Source organism: Falco rusticolus, chromosome 4 (assembly GCF_015220075.1).
Source record: "Falco rusticolus isolate bFalRus1 chromosome 4, bFalRus1.pri, whole genome shotgun sequence".
Taxonomy (NCBI): Eukaryota; Metazoa; Chordata; class Aves; order Falconiformes; family Falconidae; genus Falco; species Falco rusticolus.
In genome coordinates this window covers 77718487-77735088 of record NC_051190.1, presented here as the reverse complement: position 1 = coordinate 77735088, position 16602 = coordinate 77718487, and the positions used below count along the sequence as shown (strand labels likewise).

General features: G+C 37.6%; 1 protein-coding gene across 3 annotated transcripts in view; it reads left to right on the top strand.

Moving 5' to 3' along the window:
• SLC25A13 (solute carrier family 25 member 13) overlaps positions 1–16602 on the top strand; it is a 101492-nt gene that overhangs the window by 72829 nt on the left and 12061 nt on the right. For all 3 annotated transcript variants that reach the window (XM_037383658.1, XM_037383656.1, XM_037383655.1), the window contains one exon: positions 10444–10584. In XM_037383658.1, coding sequence (XP_037239555.1) covers positions 10444–10584 — 141 coding nt within the window. The remainder of the gene's footprint in view (positions 1–10443; positions 10585–16602) is intronic.

Here is a 16602-nt window from a genome sequence, read left to right as displayed (position 1 = left end):
GGTGTAAATATATGCATAAAATATAAGGTGAAAAGACAGGCTTTTTCCTGTAGCTTTCAGCATTGTATTGGGCTAACTTTTTGTCCCCATTTAGGCCAACGTGAAACGTGTGATTTCACTGTGGGAACAGTAAGGACACCGTTGAATGGTTTTGAAAATTTTCAGCCTTCGATTTTTACCTCATTTCACGATGTAGTAATCGCTTACGTGAGAGGCAAGAAGACAGGAGTGTGTGATGTGTTAGAGTCTAAAAAGGGGCAGCCAATTAAGATGAATTTTATAAAAGACACATGCCCTATTACCTTCCGCTCTCCACATCCAATTCTCAGCTGTGATTGTGTTACAAACACATGTTAAATTGTCCTTCTTCTGTGCTTTTGTTTCCTGGGAGTGTATTCATGGCCTATGCAATAGCTGTGTGCTGGGATGCATTTTAGATTTTGATGTTTTAAATACCAACCCTGTGAGTACAGTATAGCATTAATACCTAAGAAAGGGAAGAACTGAGCAGATGCTTGGATGGCTTAGGTTGTTCAGTAACACAAAGGGCTTTGAAGGGGTCAGTATCACCCGAGTAGCTCCACTCTGCTGTTTGCCCAACCATTGCCAGGCATTGACTTTTGAGTCCCCAAGGAGTTCACTTTGCATCATAATTACTGAGAATTAGTACCCATGACTGACTTTTGCACTTGTAACTAAAGCTGATTGTTTCATTTGAACAAGTCTTTTTCTGTTTTGTAAACTGTTTTCTCTCCCTAACAAAAAAAAAGAAAGAAGAAAATAGATCTTTTGCTTCGTGACCTTGTGGCACTTAGTTCAGTTAACAGCCTGTTTCATAGCTTTTTATTGTGTGAAGATGAAAGTGATAAGTCGGTTGAAGTTATTTTTTGCGAGACCCCCAAGAATATACTTAAAAGTATTTATAACCTTTATATGTTTATACAGGATCTTAGGGAGGGTTGTTATGAACATTGTTAACTCTGAATTTCCATCTCCTTTGTTTGTAAGAAATTTTCCTGTTGACTATGGTATTTGTTACCCATACAAATTCATGTAACTTCCAGATTCCAGAACAATGCCCGACACCCACCATGAACTCTGGTCTTTGCTGTTCATTTAGCACTTCCATCACTCATGTGGATCCTATATAGCCCTTATTGTTATTAGACTAGTAAAAAGCTTCAGTTCCAAGACATAGTGTAACGATACTGTAGAGCTAGGATCTGCTGAGCATCTGAACCACAAATCTGACTTAGTCTCCTTGAATGAAAAAGTGCACAAATATGCTAGGTTTCATTTCTGCTAATGCTGTAACTTACCTTCAGGGATTCTTTAATAAAAGGATGATCTTGAGTAAGCTGTAAATAAAACTTGAAATCTTTTTTTTTAGAGTGGCAGTAATTCTGAAGTTTCTGTAAGCTTTTTTTACATTGTTTTTCAGTTCATTTTATATTTTAAATAAAAAATAATAACTAGTCATACCGAGATTAGCTGCTTGCTTCCTTTAAACTTAATTCACTTAAAAGCTTCTGTTAAAAGTCACCTGATTTTTTGATACGGCACTGCTCATTATTCTTATTTTTTGAGTTATATTAACCAATTGAAAGCTTGAGTTTGTAAAATAATATTTTTGGGATTTTGAGGTATTGCCTTTAACACTTAAGCTTTTAGATGAGACAGTCATTTTACTTAGTTCCTTAAATAAAGCAGTTCCACATTTAATTGAAAGATTTACATTGTGTGGAAGTAACTGGGAAAGAGATGCAAAGATGCGAAATAAAGAGTGATCATAAAACACACAAAATATTAAGAAAACTGGAAGTATTATAGCGTAACTAAAAAGAAAAAAGCTATATAATATATGTTGCCTTGTCTGCATACAGTGATACGATTACATAGGTAGATTGGAGGCTTAATTTCAGCAAGAAAAGAGAAAAACATTTTGCTTTATTAACCTTTCCTTCTGCTCTCCCTCCTCTTTTTGAGCACACACAGTCTTTTCCTTCCCAGCTGCTCAGTGTGTGCTCACTATTAGCCAGTTTAAATCATGTAGCACAGTACAATTACAGACCCCGTACAGATCTGCTTCTATTTAAGTTGTCAAGACAATTTTAGGCATGTTTCTAGAGACTTTATAGTAATCGTAATAAAGTTAAAACATATTGGACCTGCTTGGACAACATCAGCTCTGCTATGGAACGTAAAAATCAGATACAGTTAAGATGGAGTTCATTTAGAAGGTGCAAAATCTTGCCTAGAATTAATTTTTATAAAGGAATACTATGTGAAATTCCAGATGAATCGTGCCAAATAACTGATCAAGTGCAAATGGTTTTATTAAGCTACTTATAACATTTATTTTATGTTTCAGAGAGTAATAAAGGTAAGTCCACATCTGAGCTGCATTTTCTCTGTGGCATCTCAGTAGAGGCAGAGGGTACATGGACTGTAATTCCCACACTTCTTGTTTGCAAAAAATGACATTTCAGAGTTGTAGGCTAAAGGAGACTGAAGGTGTCATTCTTGCTTTCATTACTCAGAAACATAAATCTGATAAAATTCTGTTCTGTTTGGCAAGGGAGGGTGAGCTATGGGTAAAATGAAACTGAGCATTTATGTATGCCAGGGGAAAAAAAAATCTCTCCTTGTGTATCTGAAAGAAAAGAAAAGAAAAGAACTGGTATCACACAGAAAAGTTTTGGTATCATTTATTGAGGTAGTTAAGTCGTGATGGTCTTCTTGATGATTGCTCATATTGGCTTTGAAAGCAAATGGCATACATACCTTGAACTCTTAACAGATTTATTCTCAGAGGTCTATTCTCCCTGCAGTCAGGGTATCTAACTTCCCTTACTTTCAAGGGGACTTCTACCTGCATGTGTAAAAGCCTAACATTCATGTTTCTTGTTTAAGGGAAGATTCAGCAGCTCCTAATACTTTTTTTTCCTCCTGGATTAAATTTAAAGCAATTTTCTTTTTACATAAAATTTGTGTTGTTAAATTAATTAGATTTAAAGTATTTAATATAATTAATATATTGTAACAAAATATACTGTAATTAATTAGGTATTTTTTAAGTGTCTTTTTCTCCTCTGAACCACTGTAACTGTAGTTATTTTCAGCATACTGAAAAGAACGTAAACTAATTGTAAACCTTTGATACAAAAAAAAGCCAGCTAGATATGGGCTTAAATTTAACTTCATGTTTGCAAATCCATTGTATATCAACACTGCTCTGTTTTAATTGTCTCTGATTAATTTTCAGCTGATCTTAGATGTAAGCCTTACAGTGAAGTTTGGGAAGGATCATACAGTAATATGATAGCCCTTCCAAGAGCTTGTACCAAAGGGTGGGGAAGTTCCTGTTGTAGAGATCCTGCTTTTCTTTGACCTCAGCCCATATTTCCTTGCAGGTCTGAATATTTTAAAATACAGTTTGCTGAAATTTTCACCCAGTCATACCTGTTTAAACTGGCCTTTCCTGAAAGGAGTAAGGAGTTATGCAGAACATGATTTCCCTGTGGTTTGAATTTTGCTTTTGGATTAGTTAATTTTATTTTTTTTCCAAGGGTATTTTCCCATAAGAAATTGAGGTGCTTTCCCCTTTTGCTTGCCCTCCCCTCTTCCTTTTCATTTCCCTTCTCCATTAAAAAAAAAAAAAAAAAAAAAAGAGAGAGAATAAAATTTTCAAACTGTAAACCAAGGAGGAATGCATAGCTTTTAGGTTGGTATGTTTCTGATTGCAGAACTGAGCAATTCCGAACTCTTAAAAAGCCTATTTTTTTCCAACAGGCATATTTACTATTCTTTCCATTTGAAACGTGGGGGTTTTTTTCCTATTATATTAGAAATAATGACTGCAGAATTTTAAATAAGCATACATTACAGTTCAAAAGTTTTTGGGGTTTTTTTTTGACAATTATATTTTATTACACATCCCTTTCTCCTATTACTACTTCTTTTACTGGCAGTAAAATATTTTAGTGTTTACCAGTGCAGGTTCAAAAAAACCACCAAAAAACAAAGCCTCAAACTCAAATCAGGAATTAAAATCTAGCTTTCTATGAGAAAAAGGAAGATATTTATGGTGTCACAGTAATTTATGATGTGACCAAGAAATAATGGGTCGCAGTTTTAATACAGCTACCATGTCTTAAGGCTTGAAAGGTCTGTAAATCATTAAATGATTCTACAACTAGTCAAAATAGACAAGTAGAGCAGACAGAGCCAAATGTTAACATATTTGACAGGACTGTAACTTAATTGCTTTTATAATGCCAATCAAGTAGACTCCACTTTGATTTTTTGGCTAGGCTTCTGAGAGGTGAATTAGCTATAACGTGAAAAATATCAAATCTACAATTTTAATTTTTTTCCCACTGCGGACTTGATCAGTGCTTATAAACAAACCATAGCCCTGTTTGTTTCTGTTTAGCCAGGTCATTAATATACTATTATAGGACAATCGTCACAACTTGTATCCGAGTCTTGGAAATCTGTCTGAAGCAGTAGCAGAAACGTTCTTCTGTTCAGACTAATTGCAGTTCTATTTATGAGCACTTTTATGTGAGCATTTGAAGGAGCTTGCTTTACATTTTATGTACACTTGGATGTTAACAAGACTCTGCGATTCTAGCAGCATTTGCTGCTTGAGCTGCCCAAAGTAAAACCTTAGCCAGATCAAGAGAAGGCTGTCCTCAGAAGGCAAGAAAGATTAGCTGGAGAGAAACACTGTTCTGCATGAAAGCTGTTTCTGTGCTGGGCTGGTCAAGGTAGTGAAAAGTAGATGACTGAGGGCTCAGGAAATCTCCTCGTGATCTGAAGAAAAGGTATTTACTATATGAACTCCCATTGCTAAAGAGCATAATCAGAATCCTGTATAGATAGGACCACAGAGAAGAGGACACAAAATAGCATGAGATGGCTTGTCTGGATTTTTGAAGCCTGGCTTTATTGAAAAAAAAAAAAAAAGTTAACATAGAACCAAGCTTTTGAGAACCCAGTGTGTTTTATCTTTGACATACAGCACCATGTAATTAAGGTTTTTTTGAAACCCTTGAAATCTGTAAGAAAAACAGCTACTTTGGACAGATGTCTGTTACTCGGTGGATTTTCTGGTAACAGGCAAGTCCATAGCTAAATCACTTCTGCAGCAGCTCAACGTAATTCATCTGATGCTCTTGGGATCTTTTGCCGTGCAAACACCAAGACTTTTTTAAAGCACTGCAGTGGCACTCCGTAAATCTGGCTTCTAAGCCGTGTTCTGTTGTAGAGTTAATATGTGATTTTGTGGTAAATCGTTGAATCTATGTCTTCGTTGCCTTTTATTATAAAATGAGGATGGCAATTCTTCCATTCTTGCATCCCTTCGAGTGCATTTTTAATTTAGATCTTTTCTTATGACAGGGAACAACCTTTATTTTGTGTCTTACAATGCTCAGCACTTTAGGAACTTTGACTTTAATTAGAATTAATGGATGCTAGCAAATGCACAGGAAAACAAGCTGCATCTGGCAACTGGCAAGGAGTAAGGGCCTGGGACCATGTGTGATATTCAGTATGACTGAATGTAATAAAGAGTTGTCTAAAAATTTTGGAACTTGCACCTGCTTGTCTTTTTGTAGGCTGAATGAGTAACCGAGACATTGTAGACTATTTCTTTTGCAAAGGTTGAGTTTGGATAATTATATAATATGTTGCTTATGTATTTTAATGGTTGCCATTAATTGTCATAATTGCTATCCCTGGGTGATATTGTTGGGAAATATTAACACTCTAATAGCAGTAGTAATCCTTTATTCATCCCTGAAACCTTAAATGTGACATATGACAAGTTGGATGGGATGCAGAAGAAAGATCTAGGCTGACCCTGAATGAACAGGAAAAAGGCTATGATTTGAAGTAGGTAATAAGGTTAATTCGAGGCACAAGAACAGTTGATGGTCAGTAGTGATGAAAGGAGAAGAATCTAGTACTTCTGGGATGGAAAACAGAATTTTCTTCCTCAATTGCAAGCAATTGCAAGCTCTTCAGAACCTACACCAAAGCTTTCAAATGGAGATGTGAAAGCCATAAGAGGGTCGTCCTGTGTGCTCATTTCTTATCTAATCTTGTAAAGGCACAAAATGCAGTAACCTTAAAAAGAACAGGAATTTCTTGTCTTAGTGTAATGAAGGGGGTGAAAATCTGTTTATTTTCCAGTAAAGTTTATTACAAAGTGATTTGAACATGTGAAGAAGTAGAAACCATTCTGACTTCTTAAACTGGAGTGTTGTTAAGTGGTAGTTATTAAACTATTTGTTTTTCACTACAGAGTGAGTTTTATTTCCCCATGGACAAAAAAAAATACCTCAACTATTTCTACGTCCCTTTTCTGTTCAGTAAAGTAAGAAAGTAGAAGGAGGCATGTGATAGACAGTACTGTATTACTGTACAAGACTATACTGCCATCGAGAGGTGTTGGGTGATATCATACCAAGTACAGAGTTGAAGAAGTGCAAAAATAAAAGAAAAAAAAGAAGAAAGCTTGTTTTAAAAAATTCATGTGTGTGTATGCATAGCTAGCTGTGTGTTAAAACACATTGAACATTTTATAAGCATGCAGATTTCTAGCTATGTGTGTATGAGAAGTTCTTGAATGACGGAGGTATTTCCCTTTTATTTTCTTGGTTATATTAAACAAGACTGTAAGTGCTTGAGATTAGGTCAAATGTTAAATTCTTTCAGAATCATATGGGCCCTTTGTGGGCCCTTATAGATAACTATCTGTGCAACACCTCTAGGTATCTACTCCTATAAATAACTCAGAATTGCCATTTTTATTTTAATCACATGATAATAATTGAAAAGTAATAGATTTGCTTTTACAGTCAGATCATTTGTTTCTTTAAAAAATGATTGTAAAAGGTGATAAGGAATTCAGAGTTGAGGTTATTCAAGTTTGTAACTTCAGTACAGAAAACTGCTGCTACTGGAAACTCTTAATATAAACTGTTGATGAGGCTGGTATTTGTGACACTTAGTGGAGAAATTATTAAGCTTGAGCAACCTGAGCTTAAACTATGTGTATTCTGGCCTCATAGTTTTCAAATCCTGACCTTTGAGAACATAGTCAAAAATCTTAAAATGAGATACACTTTCAACTGCAAAAGTTAGCAAACAAGAAGGCAATGTTCTTCAACCTTTGGCCAAACAGAATGAATGAGCAGGGTGCTATGATGAGCTGATGTTTTGTCTGTTTTTTCCATAACAGTTTATACCAGCACCTTGAAGAGACTGGAAAAAAAATAGATTGATGAGATTTCTTTCATTGCATATGCAAAAACTCAGAAGACAGAAGCCATGCTATTGTGATTCAAGCTACTGATTTGGAGATCAGGGTATCTGGAGACTTACAAGTTGTGTGTGTTTGAGCGAGGGGGATGCACACACATACAATTAACCTCTTTACCTCAAATCCCCTTCTTGTAAAACTAGAGTCATTGTACTTTCCTCACAGGAGCACTGGGAGGAAATACCATTAATATTTATGAGACACTTGCACACTGTGGTGATGCATGACACAATAGGAGTTACCAGTACTAGATAAGCAAGAAATCATTTCATTAAAGAGTACAGTAGCCGTCTCCAGTTGCTTCTCCCCCATTTTGAGGGTAAGGAGCTGTAGTTGCCAGCATTGATGGTTGAATAACAGAGTGATAAAAGCTCCCCACCAGGCGACTGTACTTGTTACTGCTAAAAAAGCCTCAGCACAGGCTGATAAACCAGCCTTCCTCTCCATCACAAAGCAGGCAGGTGGTAGAAACCCTCCTACCAAGACCCTCTGTCAGGTGTTGTCTGGCTCATCACCCTCAGTTATTCACCATTTGATTTTTTTAGTGTATGTTTGATCAAATTCAGAGGAGGACAAAGGTTGTTCAGGGAGTTCTGGGCTAGCACCTGGACAGTTTTGTAGCGAGACTTCATTGGAAATTTCCATTGTCTTTCTTCAGACCTGCTTTGCAGGCAGCAAAATTGGTAGCCTTTTTAGTAATGCGTAGTGCATGCAGGTCTCATAGAAATTTGAATGCAGCAAACTTGATTGTGTGAGGTGGGTAGATAATTGCATCCCCATTTTTCAAATAGAAAGCTGAAGCAGAGGAAGTCTTGTGTCACTTACGCAAAGCCACAAATATCTAATACTGCAAGTGTCAATGCAGCTGGGTTGGAGATGCAACCATAAACAATTACATGTGCTAGGACCTGAAATACTTGCCATTTGTTTAAAGTCAGAAATTATTTCCCCTTTTTCTCCATTAAAATCAGATATGTTTCTATTTCCTGTCTTTAACTATAGCATACACTTATAAACATTTTAATAGATTCTTAAAGTGCTCAGTGTTTTGGTGCATTGTTTATTGTTGTTGTTGTTGTTATTATTATTATTATTATTATTACATCTTTTACGTCTTAATATGGTTTTCCCGTAGTGAAAATTAAAGGAGCACTTCCCATGGAATCATGGCACAATGAACTGCAAGAATATCATACTGAGGGAAAGTAGTTTATTTGTGCTAATATAGGTCAGTTGGTATGAGTTTTTAAGTAGTATAGGAGGGCTGTGGTATAGCAAACTTGCAAATGTACTTTTATCACCTGCAGTTGGGATTTTATCCTTTTAAGAAGAAAATATGTGTGATGGCATGTGGGAACACTTAATATTTATAATACATAGACTAAAATGTTTATTATGTAGGAATCTGTAATTCACCATAAGGACCTTTCCAGGATTTTTTCATTATTTTGAGACTTTGCTAGATGAGTAGACAAGTAAAAGGTCATTTTTTATTTTGAATACTTAGTTACTTAATATATTTCATTTTAAGGGCAAAACTGAAGTCATGTATGTGCCAAATAGTTTATCAGCCTAATTTCTGATGGCAACAAGAATAGCAGTTATATATGTACCAGGATTCTGGTTTGGTAAAAGCAGTTAAATTAAATTATGCCAATTTGAAAGTCAAAACCCGTTGAGTTACACAAGAGCATACTTCTTCTGGTCGAAATAGGAAACATTTGGGATATTTTGGGGGTTATGTAAAGACTTTAATTTGTAACCACACCGTGTACGCTCAGTCTAAGTGGTAGACAAGAATAGTTGTTCGTGCGATTTGCCATTTCTTCAGCACATTATTTAAACCATATTACTGCGCATATTTTTTTATTTTGAATGATAGTTAATCTGAGCTATGATTAATTCTTTTAACATTTGGATAATTTAAAAAAGATGTGCACATGGTGTTTACATAGTAGACATGGCTAGATGCAAATGCTTTTAAATGCAGCCTATTTCACTTTAGTCATTACCTTCTAGAAAAAAACTAGAAAAAGTTTTTTTTGTTGTGGTGAGGGTGAGGGTTGCCCTTTGCATAGTTTTTGTGATTTCAGAACCTAGAGAAGGGCATAGCTGTTGGGCCACATAATTAAGACATTAACAGAAGTTAGAATGACACGGTTGAATTTTGGCCAGATGGAGTTTGAATGAGTATTTTTTTTTCACACACTTAGGTAACTTTCATGTTACCTTTTTTTTCTCATTTCAAATTTTTAACGGGATCTGTCAGTATAACAGAAAGGATATGCCCTCAATTACATATTGTGAATTAAATGAACTTTACAAGAACTAGTGGGGAGTTTGAAATGCTGGCCACTGTTGTGTTTCAAATCTAATTTTCAAACTTGTTTGAGTGATGTCTTCTCAACCTGACAACCAAGGCTGACATGTTAAAAGCATCTAGCGGTTCTTGATTAACAGAATCCTTCAGTCTGTAGACTTTCTTTTCCTTATTACTTGGTGCACAAATGATGTGGAGCTCAAGACTCTTGAATCAAACAGCATTTAACGACACTGAAACCGGTAGTTCAGTGGGGTCTGAAAAAAAAGCACAATATATCTGCAGTTCTGGTCTTTGGAATCCATTTGTTCTTTGTTTTGTGAACTCACGCCAAAACTGAAAAAGCTTCTGCCAGACTTTTACTCTTCAGTGGTACGTTTTCACTTTCTGTGTACTGGCATGCACATCTCAGTTTCTTTACTTAAGTTACTAATTCTTCCTTTCACTTCATTACTTGCATTACGATGTTCTTGGTTGTCAGTGTTGCATAACTTGGTGTTGGGGAATGTATCCTTGCAACAAGAATTGAACTCGTGTCTGTCTGAATACTGCAGAGTGCTGCAGTGGCTGACCTGCTTCCTCTCTGGTTTTCCTGACAACTCATCTCTTGAGGGGGTAGGTTTCTTACCTTGTGAGCTGCAGTTGATTAATTAATACTAAAACTCTTGTCTGCTAATAGCTTGACTGACTGCAGCAGGATTAAAAATGTCTTCTCTTGAATTTAATGGGATGGATGTACACTGCAAATAATGTAGCGAGTTAATGTATTGTCTTCCACTTCTAATTTCAGGCTGGAGGTTCTCAAGTGATCTTTACCAATCCACTGGAAATTGTCAAGATTCGATTACAGGTGGCTGGAGAAATTACTACTGGTCCACGAGTTAGTGCTCTCACTGTATTACGGGATTTAGGCTTTTTTGGTCTCTACAAGGTATGTTTTTTTAATATATACATGAATTAAAACAAATTATGAATGTTTCAAATCATGGGATCATTTCATTGTTCTCACAGACTTTCATAGGTAGACATAATTGTACTTTTTAAGAAATTCTTCCTTATTATGTGATACTATATCCTCATTTTTCATTTCTAACTTATGGAAGAAACTGTCTTGTGTTTTTGAGCCTGTGGTTCCTGTGGATCTGACTAAGATTTCTTTTCTCACTTTGTGAGGTGTAAGTATTGTTTATTGATGATTATTTTGTGATTCCTGATGTTCTGCCTGGTGCAAAAATAAACCTATTTTCATCTGCTTCATGATATAGAGCTTACAGTTTTGGAGCTGTGCTTTTGCTTTTTTGTGTCTGAATCAGCAACTTTCCCAGCTGTCATTGTTAATTTGGTGATGGGGAATTAATTGCAGCGCAAAAATAGCAAAGAAATACAGACAGTGAGCCCAACATAAAAATAAGCTCCTAAAGCAAGTTTCTTCTTGCTACTTTAGAAGAACATTGCCACAAATAATATCAGGAAAAGCTGCTTTTACAAGTGTATACTACAAACTCAACAGTTCTGCTTTCTACTTTACTGTCCTCACATAGACGCGTAAATATGTTGAAACAAAGTTAGGTTTAACGTTAAACTGCAACAGGATTAGAAACATCTTCTGTTGAATCTAATAGGATGTATATTGCAAATCATTTAAAGGATTAACATACTGCCTTCTACTTTTAGATGAAGGAGACTAGATGTGGGGGAGTATGAAAGTTCTTGGAGTACTTTGAGATAGCAATTACACACAGTATTGAAAAAAAAGTTGTAATGAATGCCATATACTGCAGGGCACCGTGTGATCTTTCTTCAGATTCTGCAGCTTACGTCTTGGTAGAAAGCTTTCACACTACCATTTTTGTCCCAGTATTTCCAGTGCAGCAGGCAGTGTTCCTCTGTTTCTTATTTACAGCAGTGTAACCTAAATTGAAGATGCTTTGAAAACCACCAAATAAGCCCTGTCCCCCTCCTCCAAATATATAAATTCTATCTCCATTTTTAGGCATCCCGTTCTTTTAAACTGTTCTGTTAACATTACAAAGAGAAAGTCTGCCTTCGAGCAGATGTATGTATGTTTTGGCCTGGAGAGAAGTTGCAGGTCTGAATAAGATTTAATGGGGAGTTGGTTTTGCCTTTAAATTGACTTGCTAATTTTTTTAGGTGTTTTACTGAAGCTGATGCTATTGTGTAAACTCCTAGTAAATGACATTATGGTGTTGATTGGGTCAACATTTACAAGTGAAAACATGGCTATGGTAAACAGTCTGCATCCCTGAGACTGTGCAGGAATGGAGGGCAGCTACTGACTTTTACTTGGACTAGTAAAAATGAAACATAAAATGAGAAAGACTTACTAAAATTAGCATTTTTAATTGGGTTTTTTTCTGAATACCTGCTTTGATGGCTGAGCAGAATTTGCTCCATTTTTCCATTTTTAAATGGCATTAATGTCTTGGGTCTTATTATGAATTATTTCTGTTTTCTAGAGTAGATAATTGATGAATGTTTGTAAGGAATACACCTGAACAGGAGCTGGTTACAGCACTATGCTGCATCGAAACAGGCAGTTATTTAATCACAAGCTACGCATTTCGTTGGTTCATTCATTAAGTCTATTTACCTCCACAAGAAAAGCCACAGAAGGGTTTTGGTTTTACTCTTTTGTTCTCTCTCTCTCTCTCTGTCTGTCTTCCCCTCCACCCTGTTCCTTATGTTTCTGTCCATTTGTATATCCGGTTTGGATCCATTGCCTACAAAAACTTGAGTGATCTGACAAAACTAGAGAATTTAACCTGGCAATCACGGTTATACACCCAGCAGAGCACAGGCCATGTCAGAAGGCTTGTGCGTCCAAGTGCACCCTTAGTCACGGCCAGCTCTGTCACTGGGCAGGTTTGTGCTGTTGTCCACCAAACACTTTGGCACTGCAGCCAAAAAAACAATGGCAATCCTATCTGCCCCCTCTCCCATATGCCAGCAGCAGTGTTGGTGTAGCCACACAATGATCTGGAACAGTTAACGCGTTAGAACTAAAGCTTCTTCCTCCTTATGGCTTACTTTATTTTGAACCCAGACCAGCTCTGTAGCTCCTCAGGATGGTTGTACCCAGGCAAAGGGAGGAGTGGCTTCCCGGCATGGGGAACCCATCAGTCTGTATCAGAGGAATTTTATACTGCCTTGAGGTGCTTGTGGAACAGTGGTGTTAGAGGCAAAACCAGTCCTCCTGAATGCTTGTGCTGAAGCTGGCAGCGTTGGTGAGGCCAGACAGGGATAACTCATTCATCAAAGTCACCAGCCCCAGTAAATGCTACCCAGAGACATCAATGGTTTAAAATGAAGTTCAGACGAGGCTAGATTTCATAGGTGCTACCTTCTTCGGTGCTGCTTCTAGTAGATTAATTTAATGAATATAATGACCAAGTGACCATCAAATAATAAGTGTTCTACTAATGAGAACTGAAATGTCTCAGTAAATTTAGAATGCTTACTCTTAATGAGTCAAATTAGCTTTAAAACTAAAACAGGAATGAGGATTTTGTGTATAACAGTACTTTTCATGCTGTTCACTCTAATGTGAGCAACTCTCATTTGCATCTTAAGTCTTTGTTTTAGCCTTGTCTTTTGTTTTTCAAGACACACGGCTTGTATCTCAAGCTCTGAATGTACTTATTTTAGTAATCTAAGTAAAACTCGATGCATACTGCTGCAGAAGAACAGAATAGATACTTGGTTTAGAAAACAGTTTTATTTGTAGATCTTGAAAGTTTGTTTGTGGACTTAATGGGCCTTCATGTAAGTATGCCAGCTATTTAAACACTGGTCTATCTTAGCCATGATTTCAGACCAACTGATTAAATTACTTTTGCAAGTGTTGAAAGCAAAATTCTGTAGACTTTTCATTTCAGGGATTTTAATTTGAAATAAATTGATGTCTTCTCCCCGCCCCCCCCCATAAGTTTTCTTAAAAAAAAAAAGTTTAACAACCCAAAATTTAAATGTAATATTTCATTTCATTGTTGACAACGAATTATTTTTGTTTTCATGTTTTTCTGTTTGGTATGGCCTGAATTACATATTTTCTGGATTTTTTTTTCTTTCTTTTGTGACCAAAAGAAAGCAAAGCCAACAAAAATGAATTATTGCATCAGTTTTGGTTCAAGACCATAATGTTCCTCCTTTTCTACTTGACTTACTAGAAATTCTTGTAAAACTGCTCTAAGAAGGGTTGGCTGCAGTTTACTACAGCAGTTTCCACCACCGACCACCCAAATAATAAACTTCTGATATCTTGATTAATGATTATCAGGTGATGTGTCCCTGGAAAAGGTGAAGATGGCCACTGTGTAGATGAAGCCAAGTAGGGCAGGATAGTATGAGAAGCTGTGCAGAGGGACAGGATCCTCTGTTGCTTACAGCATTTCCTTAAAGCTCTTGTGTTGAGATGGGAAGAAAAGGCATTCCCTCAACCTGATGGTGAGCTGGCGAAATCCACAGAGAGCAAGGATCAATGATTTGTCTGTACTGCCGGCAGCGGAGAAAGTAGGCTTCTTATGAAGATGGAATAAATGGAGGGATATCACATATTTAAGAGGAAGTTGGAGCCCAGAAGGCATGATGTTAACTTGTAACTAATAGTATCATAATGATAATTTTTCAAAATGGGAGCCCTGATATTTTTAAGCAGTTGGTTTTTTGTGATGACCAGTCTGCATGCTCGTAGCCGAGCTGAAGTGTTTCCATTGCTCATCAATGTGAGTTTACTTCTGTGTTGTTACAAACCTCTTAAATCAGAACAGGCCATCCAGTCTGCTGCACGCTGGCTTTTCTGTTTCTTGCTCTGCTTTGGTGCTGTTCCTTTACTGCATTGCAAGGACTGCAGTGAAAATTCTCTTTCCCCAGTCCAGAAATAAATCATCTTGAAAGCTGTTCTTACCACCGTACATCAATGCAGCATGCTCTGCTTAGTTCCTGTGAATCTTTTATGCTGAAATTTGGGTGAAAATCTGTAAGTCTTCCATATAGTAGTCGGCGAGGAGGAATGTACTTCCGTTAATTGTAACTACAGCCAGAAGATGTGAAGAATTACCTATATTGGTCTTAGCTTCATAAGGCAAATTCCTGCGTGTCTTAATAAGATCTACTGCTTGTTGTTTGAATTCTTCTATTTTGTATTAATTTCTGCCTGTGGAGCACCTTGTATGGATTTTAAAATAAAATGCCCACACACCCCGATATAGGTAATGTCAATGTTCCCATTTTGCATTAATAGAGAAAACCAAGGCATGGAGAAATAAATCTTATGTCTCATGTCAACAAATTCACAAAGGAAATGCTATGTAAACCCTTTTTGCATTCAGCTGAGTGAATCTTGTATTGATTATGATCATAATTATCCCAGCATTGTAGTCCAAATTAATAGCCATTTGAGGATCACTGAGAAGCTGGCTTTGCATAGTTTTGGTGCCCCTCTCTATTAGTGAGATTAATATTCTTTTGGGTCATTCATTGGTATGTTAGCGTGATGCTCTGCTGTGCCAGTGACACAAAACAATTCACAGTAGTACTGTGCAGACACCTGTGCTGCGCTCTACTTGCAGACTTGATGTTAGAATCAGAACAATTTGCGTTGAAAGCCAGTCTGGAGGTCATCTGGGCAACTCAACTCAGTATTTGACCACCTTCGCGGTTTAAAACAAACAAAATAACTCAAAAACCCCTCACCCTTTTTCTAATGGCTAATTAGAACTGGCCATGTTCCAGCTTCTGTCCATTGCCTCTAGTCCTTCCACTGTGCACTTCCAAGAAGAGTTGTCTTCCCTGCACCCTCCCTTTAAGTAGCTGAAGAGAGCAATAAGGTCTCCCCACAGCTTGCTCTTCTTGGAGTTGAGCACACCAAGTTCCCTTGGCTTCTCCTCATAACACCGTAGGCTACCCAGCTGGCTTGTCAGCCCTGCACTGGACTCACTCCAGTGTGGCAACATCTTTCTTGTAAGGGAGAGACCAGAACTGGACACAGGACTGCAGGTGTGGTCTAACCAGTGCTGAGTGGAGGGGAATAATCACTTCCCTTGCACCCTTGCTACTACAGCCCAGGGGGCAGCTGTCTGTCTTCACTGCAGAGAGGCGTTGCTGATCCATACTCAATTTTCCCACCAGTACCCTCCAGATCTTTTCTCCAAAGCGGCTTTCTGGCCACTCAGCCTCAACCTGTACTGCTGCATAGGACTATTCCAGTCCAGATGCAGGACTTTGCATTTGCTAATTTCAACTTCATGATGTTCTTGTCATCCTATTTATCCATCCTCTGATGGTGTCTCTGGATAGCAGCCTTGCCCTGTAGCACACTAGCTGCTGCCCTGATTCAGTCTCATCCGCTAATCCACCGAGAGTGCAGTTCCTGCTCCACTGATTTAGCTGTGAAGGTACTATGGCAGACCATCCCAAAAGTCTTGCTTATAGTCAAGGTGTGCAAGATCCACTGCTGTCCCCTCATCCACAGGTCTGGCAAACAGGTTGGTCAGCCGTGATTTGGTAAATCCATATTGGTTTTCCCAATCTCTCTCTTGCCCTCCATATGCTTGGAAATGGCTTCCAAGAGCATTTGCTCCATAAACCTCCCGGGGACAGAGGTGTGCCCAAACAGCTTGTAGTTTCCCAGATCTTCCTTCCTCCTTTTCTTCAAGACGGGTGTGGTTTGCCTTGTTCCAGTCATCAGAACCCTCTTGGCTGACTTGACCTTTTGAAGGTAATGACTGCCTCACAGTGACACCAGCCAGCTATCTCAGCACCACCACAGGTATCTCTTCTGGTCTCACGGATTGTGTATGTGCAGATGGCTTAAGTGCTCTGTCTGTACGTAGTGCTTTGCTTCTGCCGACTTTCCTGGTAAGCTTGTGGAGCTGAGAGGGTTGAGGACAGATTTTACTAGTAAAAAGCAGGTTGAAAGTAATTTCTCTGC